Source organism: Arvicanthis niloticus, chromosome 15 (genome assembly GCF_011762505.2).
Source record: "Arvicanthis niloticus isolate mArvNil1 chromosome 15, mArvNil1.pat.X, whole genome shotgun sequence".
In the NCBI taxonomy this organism is placed as follows: Eukaryota; Metazoa; Chordata; class Mammalia; order Rodentia; family Muridae; genus Arvicanthis; species Arvicanthis niloticus.
Window position 1 is genome coordinate 22,294,969 of NC_047672.1, and position 18,246 is coordinate 22,313,214.

The 18,246-nt window shown below is 38.6% G+C and overlaps 1 protein-coding gene and 1 gene segment (V, D, J or C); both read right to left on the reverse strand.

Annotated features, from left to right (window-relative positions):
* Window positions 1-18,246, reverse strand: part of LOC117721013 (T-cell receptor beta-1 chain C region-like) — a 381,561-nt gene that overhangs the window by 77,383 nt on the left and 285,932 nt on the right.
* On the reverse strand, window positions 3,016-7,893 carry LOC117721017 (anionic trypsin-2). Its single transcript, XM_034519700.2, has 5 exons — window positions 7,811-7,893; window positions 5,459-5,618; window positions 3,975-4,228; window positions 3,494-3,630; window positions 3,016-3,209 (listed from the first exon to the last, which is right to left on the reverse strand). The coding sequence occupies exons 1-5, from the start codon at window positions 7,848-7,850 to the stop codon at window positions 3,060-3,062; spliced, it is 741 nt and encodes a 246-aa protein (XP_034375591.1). The 5' UTR covers window positions 7,851-7,893; the 3' UTR covers window positions 3,016-3,059.

An 18,246-nucleotide genomic window follows, 5' to 3' on the forward strand; every position in this document is an offset into this window, starting at 1 on the left:
GAGATTTACTATGTTAATTCTGCTCATGTATTGGCAGAATTAACATAGTAAAAATGGCCATCCTATGAAAGGCAATCTACAGATTCAATTTAATCCCCATCAAAATCCCAATACAATATTTCAAAGACATGGAAAAAGCAATTCCTCAAATTAATCTGGAAAGGAAAAATAAACAGAATAGCAAAAACATTTTTTTTTTTGGTTTTTTGAGCCAGGGTTTCTCTGTGTAGTCCTGGCTGTCCTGGAACTCACTCTGTAGACCAGGCTGGCCTGGAACGCAGAAATCTGCCTGCCTCTGCCTCCCAAATGCTGGGATTAAAGGCGTGCACCACCACCGCCAGGCAGCAAAAACGTTTCTTAACAATAAAAGAACTGCTGGGGGAATCACCATCCCTGACCTCAAGCTCTATTTCAGAGCAATAGTGATAAAACCTGCATGGTATTGGTACAGAGATAGGCACATTAATGAAATAGAACCAAAGACTGAGAAATAAAACCACACACTTATGCACACTTGATCTTTGACAAAGAAGCCAAAATATATAACGGAAAAAGAAAACATCTTCAATAAATTATGCTAGTTTAACTGGCTATTTGTATGTAGAAAAATCAAAATAGACCCATATTTGTAACCTTGCAAAAAGCCCAAGTCCAAGTGGATCAAGGATTTCAACAAAAACCAGATACACCGAATCTACTAGAAGAGAATGTGGGAAAGAGTCTTGAATTCATTGGTACACAGAGAAATTTCCTAAACAGAACTTCAATGGCTCATGCTCTAAGATCAAAAATTGATATATGATACTGCATGAAACTGGAAAGCTTGTGTAAAGCAAAGGACAAAGTTAATAGCACAAATTGGCAACCTACAGATTTGGAAAAACCACTTCACTAACCCCAAAATATATAAAGAACTCAAGAAGCTAACCACCAAAAAACTAAACAACCCAATCAAAAAACGGGGTATAGAACTAAACAGAGAATTCACAACAGAGGAATCATGAATGGCTGAGAAGCACCTCAAGAAATGTTTAAAGTCCATAGTGATCAGAGAAATGCAAGTCAAAATGATCCTGAGATTCCATCTTACACAAATCAGAGTGGCTAAGTTCAAAACCTCAGGTGACAGCACATGTTGGTATGGATGTGGAGAAGGAGGAACACTCCTCCATTGCTGGTCAGATTGCAAACTGGTACAAGCACTCTGGATCTCAATCTGGAGGTTCCTCAGAAAATTGGAAAAAGATCTACCTGAAGACCCAGCAATCCCACTCTTGGGAACATACAGAAAAGATGCCCCAGAAGGCCACAGGAACATGTGTTCTACTATGTTCACAGTTACTTTGTTTGTGATAGCCAGAAGCTGGAATCAACCCAGATGTCCCACAACAGTAGACAAGACACAGAAAATGTCATTCATTTACACAGTGAAACACTACTCAGCTCTTAAGAATGAGGACATCTTTAGTTCTGTAGGAACTACAGATGGACTAGAAAATGTCATCCTGAAAGAGGTAACTGAGATCCAAAAGGACATGCATGGTATGTACTCACTAATAAGTGGATATGAGACAAAAAATAAAAGTACAGAATACCAAAGGTACAGTCCACAGAATTCAAAAAGGTCAACAAGCTGAATGGCCCAAGTGAGGATGCCTCAATCTCACTTGGGAGGGAGAAGAAAGCAATCACAAAGGGGAATGGAGGGAGAGACATTCATGGGAAAGGGGACAGGTGTGGGAAGAGGGGAACTTGATTTGGTATTGGGTGGGAGAAAAGGCCTGAAGCCCCGAAGGCCAGCAGAAAGAATGGAAACAGGAAACAGGCAACCTTAGGAGGTAGGAGGTGGGGGCTTCCCTACAGAATGTACCAGAGACCTGGGAGGTTAGAGACTCTCAGAACTCAAAGGGAGGGACCTTAGATGAAAGGTCTTACAGTGGGGAGAGGGAACTTATAAAGCCCACCTCCAGCAGAAAGACAGGCCATCAATTGAGAAATGGGCTTGCCATTCCACTGTCAAAACTCTGACCCATAATTGTTCCTGTCTGAAAGAACTAGAGACAAAAATGGAGAGGAGCCTGAGGAAAAGAAGGTCCAGAGATAGGCCCAAAGTGGAATCCAGCTCAAGGGGAGGTCACAAGGCCTGACACTATTACTGAGGCTATGGAGCATTCACAAAAATGGACCGAACATGATTACCCTCCAAAAGACCCAACAAGCAGCTGAAAGAGTCAGATGCAGATATTTACACCCAACCAATGGACAGAAACTGTTGACTCTTACGGTTAGGAAAAAGCTGGAGGAAGCTGAGGAGGAGGGTGACCTTTTAGGAAGACCCACAGTCTCAATTAACCTGGACCCTGAGATCACTCAAACACTGGACCACCAACCAGGCAGTATACATCAGCTGATATGAGGCTTCCAACACATATACAGCAGAGGACTGCCAAGTCTGGATTCAGTCAGAGAAGATGCACCTAAACCTCAAGAGACTGGTGGCCCCAGGGAAATTAGACGTGTGGTGGGGTGGTTGATGAGGGGTGGGGACATTTTTGTGGAGACAGTAGGGTGGGGAGGAGGTATGGGATTGGGAACAGTCAGAGGGCCGATCAGGAGGGGGATAAAATCTGGAGTGTAATAAAAGAAAAAAGAGGATTAAATAAAATTTAAAAAGAGAGAGAAAGAAAACAAAAGAGTCACTGAGGGAGGGGTAAATACAGAAAGAAAAAGAACACTCAACAGGCTCTCCTTTTCTCCATCTCTCTGCTCCCACAGGCTCCTGGACAGCCTCCCTTTTCTCTCTTTTTTTCTGTCCTTCTCTGTCCCCCCTTCTCTGTCCTTATTGCTTTGCTCCTGTCTGTGTGTCTTTACCCCATCTCTTCTTCTTGTTCCCCCAAATAAATCTTCCTTATAACAACAAAAAAGAACACTCAACTGATGAAAAGAATAATTTAAAGTGAAAACCACTACCCTTAAAGATTAAGGGGTAAAAAGATTAGACAGAAACAACAGCAGTAAAAGATATTTCACTTTATTGACTGCAGAGGGATTGGGGATCTCTAGTTGGTAGCAATTGTGTCCTGAATCCAGTCCACATAATTGCAGACCTTGGTGTACACACCAGGATTATCTGGCAGGGCGCAGCCATAGCCCCAGGAGACAATGCCCTGGAGCTCTCCATTGCAGACCACAGGGCCACCAGAGTCACCCTAGGAAAGGGGAACACAGCATATTAGAAAGGGCATGCGAAGTAGGGCTTCATATACTAAACTCAATACCTGTTTATTCTCACATACCTTTTTTATTCTCACATTTCCATTTCTTTTTCTCCACAGCCCATCTCCTATCCTATTACTGTATTATGATGTAAAGAAGATCTCCTTATTCCTCATTTCCCATACCACCACAGGAGACTTTCTGTCTTACACCCCTAGGCTTTGAAGCCCCACTCCCAGAAGAACAGAGGTCTGCATAAGTGGAGGGTGCCAATCACCTGGCAGGAATCCTTGCCTCCCTCTAGGAAGCCAGCACAGATCATGTTATTAGTGATCTTTCCAGGATAGGAGGCTTCACAGTCAGCCTGAGGCAGCAGTGGGGCATCCAGGCACTGAAGCAGGTCTGGTTCATTATCTGTGAGGAAAGGAAAAGAATGAAGACTCCTTTATCCACACAACTATCCAGTGTTGAACAAACTGATAAGCAATGGACTGTTTCCTAAGACATAGCTTAAGAAATACTATGGCTTTTTGATTTCATAATATGCACTGCTGATGTCTTCCCTGAGATAATAAGAGCAAATTCTGCATGTGCACGGCCAGTATTCTGGGGATGAGTTCATTTTTTTTTGTGCAAATGTGTACTTGTACTTAGCACCTGCAATGCATTTACAGTCTAGACACCAGTGGGATAATTTCAGAGATGGGCATGATTGCAATGTATACAAAAAAAGAGAAGTAGTGATGGGTCCTACTCACCACCAAAGCTGAGGGTGTTGCCCCAGCCCGAGATGAGGCACTGGGTGCCAGCAGGTGCACAGGAGCTGGGCAGAGCCACAGTGGCCACTCGGGCATTGAGGGTCACAGGGGAAGAGAGCTTGATCAGCATGATGTCATTGTTCAGGGTCTTCCTTTGGAAGTTGGGATGTTTGATGATCTTGGCAGCATTGACAAACTGCTCATTGCCCTCCAGGACATTGATGTTGTGCTCTCCCAGTCTCACTTGGATGCGGCTGTTGGGAAGAGGAGGCATGCCATAGTCTGTTATTCTATGACTTAAGACATCCCAAGTTTCTCAAGTCCCTCACTCTTTTGTCTCTATGAAAATTTCAAAGTCTTGCTGAAGTATCACAGTCCTCTTTTCTTTTCCTGAGAGAGATGGTTTACAGGGTGAGGTGAATGACTGTGGTGTAGATTGCTCTTCATTCTGATAACTCTCCAATATCCAGGGCTAAGGAACCAAGAATCATTTGAAGCCTTCTTCATTCACTGTGTCATAGGTCACTACACACCGGAACTCTTAATCCCCCATTTCCTTTTGGAGGAATGCTATACTTTTGCATTTCAAACGGAAGGGTCAAAGTGTGGTATCTGAACCTTCACAGTGGGAATCTGAGACTTTGTAAGAAGTTCATTCTCTTTTACTGACTCCAAACCTTATAAGTCTCAACCTATACTATAAGGCTTTTCAGTCTATTATTTAATAACATTCTTTTATAAATTTAACTCATAGTCAAGATTGATAGCCCATATTGGAGACAGTGTCACTCATGACCTAATAGAGTGTAAAAGTAACAGGTAAAGAAAATGAATGATAAAACCTATCTTCTTTTTTGAAAATTCTGATACAATTTCTTGCTGTAGGACTCAGATACCAGTTGTGAAAATCTTTGACAGCTTCTGCATTCATTTTTATAGCAAGAAAACAAACCTGTCTTCTTTTAAAAATGCACTTTTCATATCTCATTTTTATTTGTTTTTGTGCTTGTTAATTATTTGTTTATTTATTATTCTGATACACTTTCAGGTCTGATACCCTCTGGTATCAAAATTGACCACCAGTGCTCTGGATATAGTGAAATTATTTAAAATTGGAACTTTAAAAAAATTTTACAAATTCTTCACACTCATTGAAAATTGAGTTTATCACCTTGATATATGAGATACACAGTCACTATTTGTGAACATGTTTGACTTCATGTTTGGTTCTTTCTACTTTAAAATCAACATTCCTTGCATTGATTACGCTTACTCTTGATTTATTTTGGATGGCTTATGTGTTGAAAGACTTGCTATTCTGTTTTTCTTTTTATTCTCTCCAAACTCATGAAAATGTTGCAGTAAGTAATCTCTCTCCTCTGACTATACACATTCACTCGATGCCCTCAGTTATTGCTTGATCTTATACTATGTCCTTATAAACACCAAATGTGTGTTCTGTACAGTCAGGTCCCATCACTTACGATTTGTAGCAGTGAGCAGCAGACACCACCCACTGGTCATTGATGAGGGAACCTCCACAGAAGTGGTAGCCAGAGTTCAGGGACACCTGGTAGGGGACAGAATTCTCTGCACAGGTGTATCCTCCAACGATCTTGTCATCATCATCCACAAGGAAAGCAACTTGAATTAAAATAAGACCATAGAGAAGCAGTTCATCAAGGTGCTGAAAAGTGGAGCCCTCAGCTTTTAGCTAAGTCGTGTTCCTTAAAGAGTAAAATAAATGAAGGCCAGAAGGTATCACTGCATTCCCGGTAGGCATAAGACAGTTTGTCCAACATACAGAGAACACAAACACTGCAAAACAATAGAAAAACACCCTGTAGTTGACTGTATTCTGATGGGTTACAAGTGACAGGACAAGGGCAGTCAATGCTCTTAGCATGCAGTAATAGGGTATAGAGATGGTTGTCTAATCCACTATCTGGTTTGATCTTAAGAGTATCATTCATTGACACTGTGGCTAACAGTTCTTAAGTTGTCTAGGATGGTTGAAACTATTTTAGAAAAAGTCCTGGATATGTAGAGATGTATGCATCCACAAACCTTTATAGGTCAAGTCTGTATATTAATGACAAAAAGAAAGCAGGTCTTATGTAGGACAGAAGATGTAATGTTATTTTATTTATTTATCTTATTTATTTAGTTATTTATTCATAGATAAAATTCCTCAATCACAGCCTCATTTTCCTTCCCAATTCTTCCCTGAAAAATCCCTCCCCTTTGCCATCTCTATTTCTCCTCAGAAAACGAGAGCTCTCTTTGGGTGCTTCCCCACTTAGGGCATCTTGATCCAAAAAGACTAGGCATATCCTCTCCCACTGAGGACCAACCTGGTAGTCTAAGTGTGCGGAAGTGGATCCAATGGCAGGGAACAGAGACTGATTCTAGTTCCCCTTTGATAGGGGCCTCACATGAGACCAAGCTGCACATTTGCTACAAGTATATAGGGGTTCTAGGTTCAACTCATGCATGTTCCCTGGTTGGTAACCCAGGCTCTGAGAGCCCCCATGGTTCTAGTTTAGTTGATATTATTACCAAAGATTATTGATTTTTAATTTGACCACATGTTTATTAGTCTTAAAATCGCTTTGATATTTTAAAACTTTCTCTCTCTCTCTCTATGTATCTATATCTATAATAGAAATATACTTCCTAATATCAAGTCTCTGTCCCAGACGCATAAGGTAAGAATTTTAAGATATTAATTGGCACAAGCCATGTAGGAGAGATTATGTCAAGAGTTTTCTGGAGGTAGCCCACCATTTTGCATCGTTGCAATCAGTAAACAGTGAGGCCTAAGAAACTTTGTCTCAGGATTGCCCCTTGCTGGTGATATGCCTTTCTTATCATATTACATAGTCTAATGTTTCTTGGGCATCATCCCACCCTATTGGGCAAATTTCCTCCTGTCAACCTGAAGATAAACTTTCATGAATTAATTCTTTTTAGTTGTATTAATGTCCTTATGAATTACTGATTTGATTCAAATAATTTTAGGGAGAACTTTTAAGGAGATGGTTTTAGTTATTTTTTTCCATAAAGACATAATAAAGTTTGAATCAAGAATAAAATATGTCCTTTCTCATAGGATAGTAGGTAAAAGCTGCATTAAAAAAAAAGGAGTACAATCAAGTTTCATAAATTGTACTAAGAGAAATATGCTTGAAACAAATTAATGACTAAAAAAAATATTCATTCTAAGTCATCTACCAAATGCGTATTTGAATGTATGTGTGTGTGTGTTCATGACTTTAATACTTTTTTTTTCTTTAGGGCCCACATAGAGTTAGTAAGCTCTGAGGCCATCCAGGCCAGCAGGAGAGCCCTTAAAGAGTTAAAAAGCCTAAGTAACTAAGTTTCTTTTTAAAATCTCCTGCTGCTATATAGCAGCAGCATCAATTGCCAGAAGCCATCAGCTTTTGACTTTACAAAAGCAAAAGTGAGTTAATTGCTAAAAGCCAGGCTTCTGGCCCCATGATCAGTAAGGAAGAAGCTCTGGTCTGCCTACTCCACGTCTCACCTCAGTACCTGGGTGTCGGGGCCAAGACCCTTACTTTAATCTTTAGGAGGTCTGGTGGTTAATTTCATGGAACCTCCTTATGCCTTCTTTTTAAGATTCTCTGATCATATAACAAATTACAATGGAAAGGACAAGAAACTTATGCTAACAGAGAAGCACAAAAGATTGGAAGCAGAGCTGCTGCTGGAGGAAGAATGAAAACATTGGTGTATAGATAGGGTGAAAAAAGCAGCCTTGGTGGCAAGGAAGGATCATGGTTTTTAGAAGGAAGAGTTGAAAACATGGAACTCACCAGCAGCTCCCACAAGGGCTAGGAACAGGAGTGCACTCATTGTGGCAGAATATAGAGAGCCCTGGAAGGAAGCCTGTCTTTATACCCCAATTTAGGAAGAAGGAGGTGTTTAGGGGAGGGCTCCCAGTGCTTCTATACAAGCACACCTGTGGGTTTCCCCTTCCCAGAGCCCTTACATCACCTTTGTTCTGTTTGTCTACTCTGTGGGTAAGTGATAAGGACGAGAAAGCCAGTGATTCTTGAAAGGAGGCTGGAACCATAGACTTTGTGTATGCAGATTGACCTTCTTAGGCTGATAGGAAGAGGTTTGGTGGAAGAGAACGGCTATATTCCTAAGATAGACCCTAACATCATGGGAAACTTCTTTGATTTACTTTGAGAAAGACATGATATTTGTAGATGAGTGGATTTTTGAGACCTAGAGATTCATGAAAATAAAAATCTTGTATCTGGATCTAATGACTATGAGTTGATGATTCTAGAATAATAATTCATCATATAAAAAGATCATATCCAAGAGCTTTGGTAATCAGTATAAAATATAAAGCAATATGGGAGAGAGAGAAACAGACATAATATGTATTGTAGGCTTTCACTTGGCTCTGCTTCCCAACAGGGATCTTACTTGGAAAGTAGCTTGAAGTGTGAAAAATGAAATTTCAGGAGGAATTTCCTCAATATGTTCCAGAGAAAGACCACCACAGTCTCCTTTCTTTTGTCTGGCATGACTTTCGCACCCATCCTTTCATACTTTTCAGCATCTTTGTGGTTGCATTAACAATCTGTACTAAAGATTAAATTTTCCTACTTTAAAAAACACACAGTTTGAGATACAAGTGTATAGTCTACGTCAGACACAAAGAAGGACTTGAACAATGGTCAGTCTGATATCTGTCTGAGAATTACCTTCAGTAAAGAGATTACTACATTGACAAAAAGTCATGAATCAGTATTAAAAATAGAAATCAATATTAAAAATATACACAGATTCTGATATTCTATTTTTTTCAGTGACACTATTATATCAGACTTAGTTAAGAATAAACTTTCCTGTAAAAGAGCCCTGAATGAGTTCTAACAAAGACCAGAGTTGCAGCACTGAAATTTATTGAGACATAACATGTCTAGATGGAGTATATTGAAAAATGATGTGAGATTATATCCAATTTTATCAGATAATATGAGGAACCCTATTTTAGAACCTACTTACATTTTTAGTTAGTCTTATTGAGGAAAAAGAACAAGCAAAATTCATAATGAAATTCCCAAAATTATAGAAGATAAACAAAAGTTCTAGAGCAAAATTTTGCTCTTTGAGAGCAAAATTTGAATTCAGAATCTAGTGGTTGGTTTGACATGTCATGTATGGAAAATGTTAAAGCAATTAGATACCAGAATATACTGGGAAAGGCACCCATGAGAGTCCTGCTAAATATCGTCCGTAGCCATCGGTGGCATGATTGGCTCAGCTACACAACAGAATTTGTCCTCAGAGCCCTTTCCTCTGTACCCTGGATCTCCTTAAGTAGTCCACAGGTCATACCTAAGCAGAGTACTGTTTGGTTTATAAAATGTTTGACAGCTTTACAAGATGCTTCAGACAACAGTCATACACTACACAGTTTATGTACAGAGAGAGCCTCACTTACTCATTTAAACTGGTTTATAATAAAGAATAAAAAATGGAGTTATCTCTAATTAATAAGGAAGATAATAGTACTCAGAGAGATTAATTTTTGTCTAAGGAATGACCTAAAACTGCCATATGGTCTCAAGGATCCAAAAAGCCATGGAAACTTTTGTGAAGTGTGAGATTTGCCAAGAATGACATTTGTTTTTCAGATTTTATTTTTCTATTGGATATTATATTTATATTTCAGATTTTATCCCCTTACTCCATTCCTCCCCAGGAATCTCCCTATCCCATCCCCCCTCCTCCTACTTCTATGAGGATGTGCCCCAACCTACCCCCCACTCCCACCTCCCCACCCTCTAAATCCTCCCCCCTCAACTTGGTGTCCAGCCTTCATAGGACCAAGAATCTCCTCTCCCACTTATGCCCTACAAGGCCATCTTCCCCTACATATACAGATGGAGTCATGGGTTCCTCCCTATGTGCTCCCAGGCTGATGGTATAGACCATAAGGAGCTCTGGTTGGTTGATATTGTTACTCTCCTCATGGGGCCACAAACTTTTTCAGCTTCTTCAATCTTCTCTCTAACTCTTCCATTGGGAACCCCTTTGATCAAATCAATGGTTACCTGTGAGCATCTGCCTCTGAATATGTCAGATCTGACAGACCTCTAAGGAGACAGCTATATCAGGCTTTTGTCAGCATACACTTCTTGACATCCACATCAGTGTCTACCTTTGGTGACTGCACATGGGATGGATACCCAGGTGGAATGGTCTCCAGACAACTCCTCCTTCAGTATCTGTCCCACACTTTGTCTCCATATTTGTTCCCTTGAGTATTTTGTTACTCCTTCTAAGTAGGACCCAGGCAAGGATGACATCTGAAAAGCTACTGCAAAGCAAGCTAGAGTTTCCAGACAGGTTCAGCATCTGACTCCCCTTTCCATTTATTTTTTGGCAGAGCTTGAATATCAAATTTATATTTTACCTGACACCGTGTCTCAGAAACTTGGATTACCATGACCTCTCACCTACCTGAACTATGTCTAACACATGTGTGTACATAGCTAGCTGACAGATTGCGAGGACATTATTATGGTTGGGGAAACAGTAAGCAATTTTTCTGTAATATAGTTAACATTTCCTGTTTTCTTCTAAAATATTTCGTTGATCCTTTGTGAGTGTCATTTTGTCCATTCCAGTCCTACTCATTTCCACATCCCTTCACATCTGCCCTCTGTCTTTGAAACCTTCACCACAAAATAACACACACACACACACACACACACACACACACACACACACACACACACACACACTCACTAGACCCCAAACGCCAAAAATCTAAAGAGAGTGTGTAAAACATCTTATAGTGGAAGGTATTATGTGTCACAGTGTATCCCAAAATTACCCATCTGCCCACATATCTATTCTTGCAAATATTCAATACAAAGAGTTGCTCATCTGGTTCAAGGTATCTGGATTCTGTGACACCTTCAATATTGGGTCTTCAGTGGGACTTCTACTAGATAATCCTGTTGTTTCCCTGTGTCGTGGACGTCCTACAGCTTTGAATGAGCAGAATTGGCCCTTTCATAAGCCCCAACAGTTAATTCGCAGATGATATGATTTTGGGGGTGGGACATTTTCAAGTCTTGGATCTGGGCCTAGGTGGTAGCTGAGCTGGTCAGTCTGTAGGCTTTCTATTATCTGCACTACCATGGTATGCTCTCCAACACTGCTCTGGATAGGCCACCTGAGGCTGCCAGGATAGGGCCAGCTCTTCTGTTCTCATGACCTCAGCATTGGCTCATTCACACCTATGCATGCAGAACCAGCTCCAATGTGCTGCCCTGTCCCAGTGTTTTCCCCATCCTTTTATACCTTCCCTTTGCCTTTGCAAGCTCCATCACAAAATAGCACACAGACTAACAAAAAGATAAAGAAAACAAAACAAAGACTAAAACATCTTGTGGTGGAAGCTGTAGTGTACCACAGTTCCAAAACATACCACTGTCCATACATCTTCTCTTGCAAATGCTCAATGCAATGTGTCATTGGTCTCATTTGAGGTCTCTGAATTCTGTGACATAAGCAATACTGGATCCTAACCAGAATTCCCAGTTTTCTTGGTAATGTCCTGTGTTATGGAGATCCTGATGTTTTGGATCAGCAGGACCTGCCTTTCACGAGTTCTAACAGTTCACAGATGATGCAGATTTTGAGATGGGCTGATTGTTCAACTCTTACACATTTGGGGATGGCCCACCTATGCCTTTGTCCGCAGGACAAAGTCCACTGTGTTGCTCAGGTAAGCTACAGTTCTTACTCTCCAATCAATGAGGGACAGAAACACTTCTGCTTTCATGTTCTTGGGGTCAGCTATCTGGACTACTTCATGTGTCAGGAAGCTAGGAGTAAGGGCATTACCACCTCACCCATTCTACCTCACTTCAGACATAAGAGAAATAGCAGGTCCAACTCTTTTGTTCTCTTGCACATCTCACTGTTTCATCTCTGCTCCCTCTACCAGAGCCAGATCTTCTGTGCTACCCAAGTGATGTACTTCTGAGTTCTGCAGTTGGCAAGGGGCAAGGTCAGCTTACTTACTCTCATAACTCAAGGACACTCTCCTGTCTTCTCCCACCTGCAATACATGGCTTGGTAGCATGCAGGTTTCTGTGTCTTTATGGCCCAGCTGAGTAGTAAGGTAGCAGAAGGGTCTGTGGGTATCTTTGCCTGTCCTCTTTGACTTGCATGGTTGTCAGCAGTTCTCTGGATATCTCTTGATTTTACTTTAACTTATATTGTCATCAGCTCAGTTCAGGGGTACTATGATGACCTCTCTGTCACTGACCTCAGCACAACAGCCAGCTCCCACCCAAAGCAAGTCAGTTCTCTTTTATTTACTTGCTGTGTAGTGTTTACAAGACTGCTGCTTTAGAGGAAAAAAAATCAGATATTTGTTCTAGTATTCCCACATTCCAGCATATTCTGGCCAGGTGGCCCACACGGAAATTATCCTCCACAGCATTTGGGAAACCATTTTAGTTAGGATGACAATATTTATTGTTCTCACTATGTCTTTATCTGTAAAGAAACTTCGAAGGGCATGACAACACAGCATTCTATAACTAAAGCTTGATGTTTAACTCTAATGTTTTGTGCTCATATTAATGGCATGAGATCATCTTTCACCATATTAACAATCATAGGCTAAAAAGACTACTGTGGATTAGCACTATTGTTTTACACTCTAGACTGAAATGTGTATGGTAGACTTGGTGAACCAGCCACTTACTCTCCACTTGAATGTCTGTGCTATTTCCCGTGCTATTCATTTCTAATATACTATTCCTTGTGTCCTTCTGTAAAACATTTTCCTAATTCCCATTCAGTGCTTCACATTGTCAAATCATTGTATTTCAATATGGAAATAGTGATTAATTTCCTTGTGTATATTTGATGCTGTAGATTATAGTTTTTAAACTAATGTTGTATTTATTCTCTCATTCTGATTTTCATGGATGATCAAGTGAGCTTTACAGAATGGAATTACTTTTTAAAGCATATACAATGTGGTAGTCGCACTCTAGACTGGCATGCTCTCACAAGAGCATTCTGGTTGCATTAATCTTGTCCCATAATCATTTGTATATCACACACACACACACACACACACACACACACACACACACACAGACCAGATAATGATACTTTTACCTCATTTTCAAATTTGAAGAATCTATATCTCTGAAAGAAAGTGGCTTTCATCAGTAGCTGCTTGGGGGGAAATGTAGGAATGATGCCTTAACCTTTCTTCTACAACCAGAGTATATATTTTTTTTATCATATCACTGCAGAGTGGAGTGTTTCTTCTGTCTCTCCAGTAGTATAGACAGCTTAAAAACAACTTTTTTTCTTATGCTCACAACTAAGTATAGTCTTTATCCTTCATCAAGGAAAAATATTTTTTCCATAGACAATGACCACTACATTAAAATACAACCAATCAAAATGCAGAGTTGTGGAGCCCAGTCTCAGTGGATACATCTATAAAACAGTTCCATACTTAAGGCTCAGCTAACATTGAAGAAGAGGACATGGAAAGACTGTAAGAGCCAAAGGATTAGAAAGTTTGCTATGAGATTAACTTTTCTAGTATTGTTAGAAACTACACCCATAATGTCTCATTTGAGACTGTCCAAGTGTGAATTGAGTTAAGTATTAGCCAAATGGAGTTGCCAAAATAGGTGAGAAAATACTCATTAGGATTCAAGCCTATACAAATAACTGTGGGCAATGGAGGAAAGTGGGAAGTGATAAAGGTGATCTTTCCCAGGAAGGAAGACACCAAGCAAACCTCTTAGTTTTTCAGTGCCAAATAGCTAGTCCTGAAAACATATATACAAGTAACTTTACACTGGTGGAGTAGATTAAATTCAGGAATATATATGTATATGCATATATATGTATATCCACATTACATATATGTATGTAATAACAATTAAGGAAGAGGCCATACATTTTAAGAAAAAACAAAAGGAGAAATTTTGTAATTATAATCTCAAAAATAATTATTATTTTTTGCATGTGATATGATCATATGCCAATCAAACATTAAAGACCAACAGAACTTTTATGTATATGATAGTTTAATCTGCATCAAAATTTTAATGTTATTCTTCATAGAACTTGATAAAAGCAAACTAAATTTCATACCTTGAATAGACAATATAATCTTGAGCAGAATGTAAAAAACAGGCAGGAATACAGTACCTATCCAAGTTTTTATGTACTGTCATTGTAACAAAACCCACCACAGTACCAAAAAAATCCACATAGGTACAGCTACCTGATCTTACAAAAGTGCCCCAAAGAGACACTTTAAGAAGAGTTTCCTCTACAGATAGTTCTGAGAAAAATATACATAGGCATACTTAACTGAGTAAGAATGCAAACAGTTGAATACAAAGAGGAAAGGTATATAATATTGTCTTAGAGTGTTACTTCTGTGAACAGACACCATGACCAAGACAACTCTTATAAGGACAACATTTAATTGGGGCTGTCTTACCACTTCAGATGTTCAGGCCATTATCATCAAGACAGGAACACAGCAGCATGCAAGCAGGCATGGTGCTGGAGAAGCTGAGAGTTCTACATTTAAATCTGAATGTTACTAGCAGAATACTGACTTTCAGGCAGCTAGGATGCTGGTCTTAAAGCCCTCACCCACAGTGCCATGCCTATTTCAACAATGCCACACCTTCTAACAGTTCCACTTCCTGGGCCGAGCATATAGAAACCATCACATAAGATAATAAAATAAGAATTGATAGAAGAGATAGAAATATTGGAGAAAACTCAACCTGAAATTTTATAAAGGAAAAAAGTATAAGTAAAATATAAAGTTCTATGAAAAGTCTCACTAACGTAATGGATCAAAGAGAGGACAGACACCTGGGCAAGAAAGAACAGTGAAGAAATTACAAAAACTCAGCAAGGACAAAAATAAAATAAGGAGCAATGAGTGAAATTTCAGATAATTTTCTATAAAAAAGATGGTGGGCATAGAAATAGAACTGCTATCTAAAGTCATAGAAAACAGTTTCAAAAGATGTACAACAAATTTCTCAGTTAGGCAAATGCTAATGTACAGCCCCAGTGTGAGGAGGGTCCTGAGAAACATGGGACCAGTGCTGATTCAACAATGATTCAGAGTCAAGGATTAAGTAGTAGATGCAAGTTGTCAGTGCAAACACTCTCTTTTTGCCTGAGGATTCTCATCGTTCTTCCTTCTTCTCCTTTATTTTTCCTTCTTCCTTCTCAATCTTTTTCCTCCTCCCTTCCCATTCTTTTGCAATCCCCTTTCATTATTTTTCCTTCTTCCTTCTCATTCTTTTTTAACTTCTCCCCTTATATTCTTTTTCCTTTGCCTTCCTTCTCATTTTTAGCCTTTTCTGGCCAGAGAACCTGAACACAGTCTTTTATTTACTAAAGGCTTTGATCATTATTAATAATATTTTAGAAACTCTTATATTTTCATAAATTGCATGAATCCAAGGTCATTAGATCCAACCCCGACTTTCTTAAAACATAAACTAAAATAAAGCCAAATCACATTTCCTTATATGTTTTCCACAGCCTATTATTCTTCATGGGTAGCTGGGCACAGCTCTTGTGGTTTCCTGGTAGAGCAGACAGCAGTCTTTAGTTACTATTATCATAGAAGCACAAAAAGGTTATAGACTACTAAGGTTAAAATCATTTCTTACAAAGTTTTAAAATTTATGTAAGTAAAGCAGCTAGCTTTCTCTAATATCTCTCCAGGCATTGCCATCTCCAATTCTTCAAGTTGCTAGGAAAATTAAGTACTAGCTTTGTATACGCTTGCAGTCATCTTTTAATTCTTGAATCTTTGTTTCATACTCTTAGCAACTCTATAACCTCATTTACTCCCTTCTAATAGTAATTGATTTCTAAATCCTATGTAATCCTTTCTCCTACAAAATAAACACAATTTATCTTTTGCTTGTTTTCCATAGATTTCTCTGTCTTCTCCTATCTATGCTTCTTCTTCTTGAGACTACTTTAAGTGTCTATCTTTCATGTCGTCAAGTTTACAGAGGCTAATAAATGAAGTAGTCATTGGAACAGAAGATGCATGTATCTCCTCACAATTCCAAATTTGAGACCAAGTTTATCAATGAACTATTTCTATAAAGGACCATGTCAGCTTTTATGCCCTCTGTGGTTATGCTATCTAGATCCTTTCCCGTGGTTCTAAAGGTCAAGTGGAAGGCTTAATTCTCATTCTCCTCAGCCTCATGACCACATCCATTTCTCATTCCCAAGAACATATGTTTTCTTTATTATGGAGTGATAAATCTTTGGCGGAAGTATGTTTCTAAAAAAGAAAGATAGAAAGTAAAATAAAACCAACAGCAGATCAGCTTCAGGGCAAGAATCTGCACATGTTGGGATCAGGGAGTAAACAGCTTGTTGATGTTCCAGGGGCAGGAACTGTGTCACATCTACCCTTATGCAGCCATGCCCAGCAGGCAAATATTACCAGATATAAGAGGTAAATATTTTATCAAATGCACAAGACTAAAATTATCTCTCTTCAACATATTATAACAGAAACACAAGATATAAAGAAAACAGAGTATCTACTGAAGGTAGAAAAATAGAAACAACAAATTACATAGAAAGCTGGGCTTATCAGGCTAACCATAGAGTTATCACTTAAAATGTTTAAATAAAGAATGTAGTAGAACTTTTGAAAAACAAAATATGACAGTCTAGACTACTTTACCCAAATAATGTATTTATTATAATTGATTGTAAGAGCCCCTAGAATAGTGGTTCTCAATCTTCCTTATGCTGTGACCCTTTAATACAGTTCTTCATGTTGTGGTGAACACCAATTGTGAAATTATTTTTTGTTACTACTTTATAACTGCAATTTTGCTATGGTTATGAATTGGAATGTAATATTTGTGGTGATAGAGGTTTGTGGAGGGTTTGTAACCCACAGCTTGAGAATCACTGCCATAAAAGCAGTTGGTATAAGAAATAGAGATATAGTTCCATAATGTAATCAGCAGCAGCCTGATGAATTCCCATAATTACTATAGACCTTGACTAGGGCCAAACAAATATTTGACAGAATGAATCATACTGAGCTAATTTGAAGTACAGGTACAGATTTTGATCAAGGATGTTTTAATGTAGGTTTACAGTTAGAGTTAGAATAAAGAGAGATCCTCAAAGAGGAAACAAGACATACCAAATATGCATATGGACTTTCCATTGCATAATGGCCTTTACAAATGGAAAATCTTAGTATAGCATGGGATGTCTATTCTGCTAGATTTTATCCTTGAATAGACTATAAACATAAGTTTCCTTTGTTGCAGAATTAAGATAATTAGAAGGTTGAAGACAGTCAGGTTTATTAGAATGTATCTTTAGTTCTGACAGAGAGTTCAAGTTTTAAATTAATATTCAATATATTTAAAAGTATTTAAAGTTAGGTATTTCTGGAGCTCTTACTAATCTTAAGTTACCAATTTTATCAGTTTCCTTGAGCTGTTATTAGATTTCAACTGAAGAAAGCTGTCCATATATAAATGTATTTTTATTCTATTAGAAAAGCTTCTTTTTAAGCAGGCTCTAGGTTTTAGTTATATGTGCAGGAAAATACATGTGGTTTGAATAGGAAATGTCTTTTATTTTAGTGGAGTGGAACAGTACATGAATAAGAAGATCAACTTCTTCAATTTCAAGATATTTGACTCTTGTTCCAATGTTATATCAATAAACATTGAGAGTATACAAACTATACTGTCTGCATATAGCATGATGATCATAATATTTATCAATGTTGCCCTGGGTGTTTATGTTAAAAATAACTACCCTATATTGGAGCCCAAACAACCTGTGCTGGAAGTCTATACTCATTTTGAAAAACAGGGTTTGAGCAATGCTCAAACTGACTTCTGAAAAAAAAATGAGGTACACTTTGAAATGGAAAAACTATGGATTTTTCTTTTATGTATGCAACAAGAGCATAATGCATTGCTTAGTGTTGAATCTTTTTAAATTCCTGTTTTGTTTTTTAGTAAAATAATCTCTAAGACTCAACTTTCATTTTATTATGACTCAGACCAGTAATAGAAGGGCAGTAGTTGACTGTGTTTCAACTTGTACCTATTTATAAGACTCAATTGAACTATCCTTCCTATCAAAGGCTTTACTTTCCACTGATCACAGATACAGGAAAATATACATT